The 1,726-nt window shown below is 39.2% G+C and overlaps 1 protein-coding gene across 1 annotated transcript; it reads right to left on the minus strand.

The window, feature by feature from the left end:
- Positions 1-547: 547 nt before the first annotated feature.
- Positions 548-1,448, minus strand: LOC109879054 (toll-like receptor 4). Its single transcript, XM_074933812.1, is given in 4 exon segments — positions 548-626; positions 628-855; positions 857-1,133; positions 1,442-1,448. Coding segments are annotated over 4 exon segments (591 nt in total).
- Positions 1,449-1,726: the final 278 nt, after the last annotated feature.

Here is a 1,726-nt window from a genome sequence, read left to right on the forward strand (position 1 = left end):
TGTATTGCTTAAATCAAAATGACATGACTGTGTAACGTGATAACCAAAGACATTGTTTGTGTCCTAAATCTGCCTTGATACTTACCTACTGTGCACTCGTACTTCTACATACTATTTAGAACATAATGTTTAGTAAAAACGAATGCAACAAATATCCGCATAACAGTCCCATGCTAATGAAAACACATAATCTAATGCACAATTAGCCTACGTTAATTCACGGCCCACCATTAGTTCATTTTGGTACAGCTTGTCCCCTCAGCTGATTATCAGCTAATGTCAAACAAGGTCATGTCTAGATGGAATACAGCTTTTGTCAAATTTGACATCGAAAGCTGTTGTTAATTTATGCGTTTTAGCTAACCCTAACCCTTTTCTTAGCCTTAACCTATTATCTTAACCTGCTATGTTTATTCTCAAAATCCACTGCGTAAGTTCTTCTAACCCTGTTTTGAAAAGTCAATTAAATGCCGTATAGTCATGCTAAAAAGCTGACAACAGAGATGCTAATTCTGAGAATAATGTCAGCTCATCAACAGGAACCAGTTTATGGTTGTGTTTTTGAGATGTCCCTCCATTTCGGGTAAGTGTTCTTCTTCAGGTATTTGTGGAGCCCAAACACTTTTGGTCCTCTCCTCCTCCACGTCCTCCAGTATAATGATATTGGGTTTTCCCTCCAGAACCAGCCAGGACTGAGCCACCTCAAACTCAAAGCGACACCACGCACTATCAATGAAGTGGAGCAAAACTACCGAGTTTACCTTGCGGCAACCGATGATGCCCTCGTCTATGATGTTGGAGGAGGTGGACTTGCCCACTTCAAAGTCCCGCTCATGGAGGCACAGCTGAACAGCCTCCTTTCTCAAGGTTCTCCACCAGTTCCTCCATCACCCAGGCCTCGTCCTTGCTGGAGTAGATCACAAAGACATCGTAAAGGCAATCCTGCTGGTGGGAGATCTTGTAGCCTCTCAGCAAAATGCAGCAGTAACACAGGTAGAACTGGAACTTGAAGGCCAAGACTGACAATGTAAGAATAAAAATGACAACAAAGATGGGCACTAAAAGTTTAACTCTCAAGATGTGTGTGCAGTATTCAACATCAAAGTCAAACACTTTAGTGGTCTGTGTTGATTCTGATAATGGTTTACACAAAATATTTGTTTTTATTTTTATAGTTCATTTCACAAAAATTGCATTTTGCCCCCCCATGTGATAAAAAATGAGGCAACGGTCGAGTAGGCTGTTTGGAGTGTTTATCCGACTGGATAATTTTTTAAAAGAATAATAATAATTAGGTCAAATCAAATCAAATCAAATCAAATGTATTTTTATAGCCCTTCGTACATCAGCTGATATCTCAAAGTGCTGTACAGAAACCCAGCCTAAAACCCCAAACAGCAAGCAATGCAGGTGTAGAAGCACGGTGGCTAGGAAAAAGTACCATTCATATTCCTAAAACATACATTGAAAAGGATAACGTTACTGTTGCTGCTTCCTGTTGTCGTAGCATTTTGCTTTATGGCCGAGTGTCAAAAGACTGGTTTTATATGCACAAATTCATAATCAATATGCTGAAATAAATTACGATATTTTGAAGACCAATAAATAAAAGATACTCCCTACACACACGTCACACTTGTGTTCAGATTATTTGTATTTTGCTAAATTAGTACCTTCTAAACTGGACATGCACCAATATTTACAAAGCAGTCACTGTTCTACTGTA

The sequence above is a fragment of the Oncorhynchus kisutch genome, linkage group LG4 (assembly GCF_002021735.2).
Source record: "Oncorhynchus kisutch isolate 150728-3 linkage group LG4, Okis_V2, whole genome shotgun sequence".
NCBI classification, from domain to species: Eukaryota; Metazoa; Chordata; class Actinopteri; order Salmoniformes; family Salmonidae; genus Oncorhynchus; species Oncorhynchus kisutch.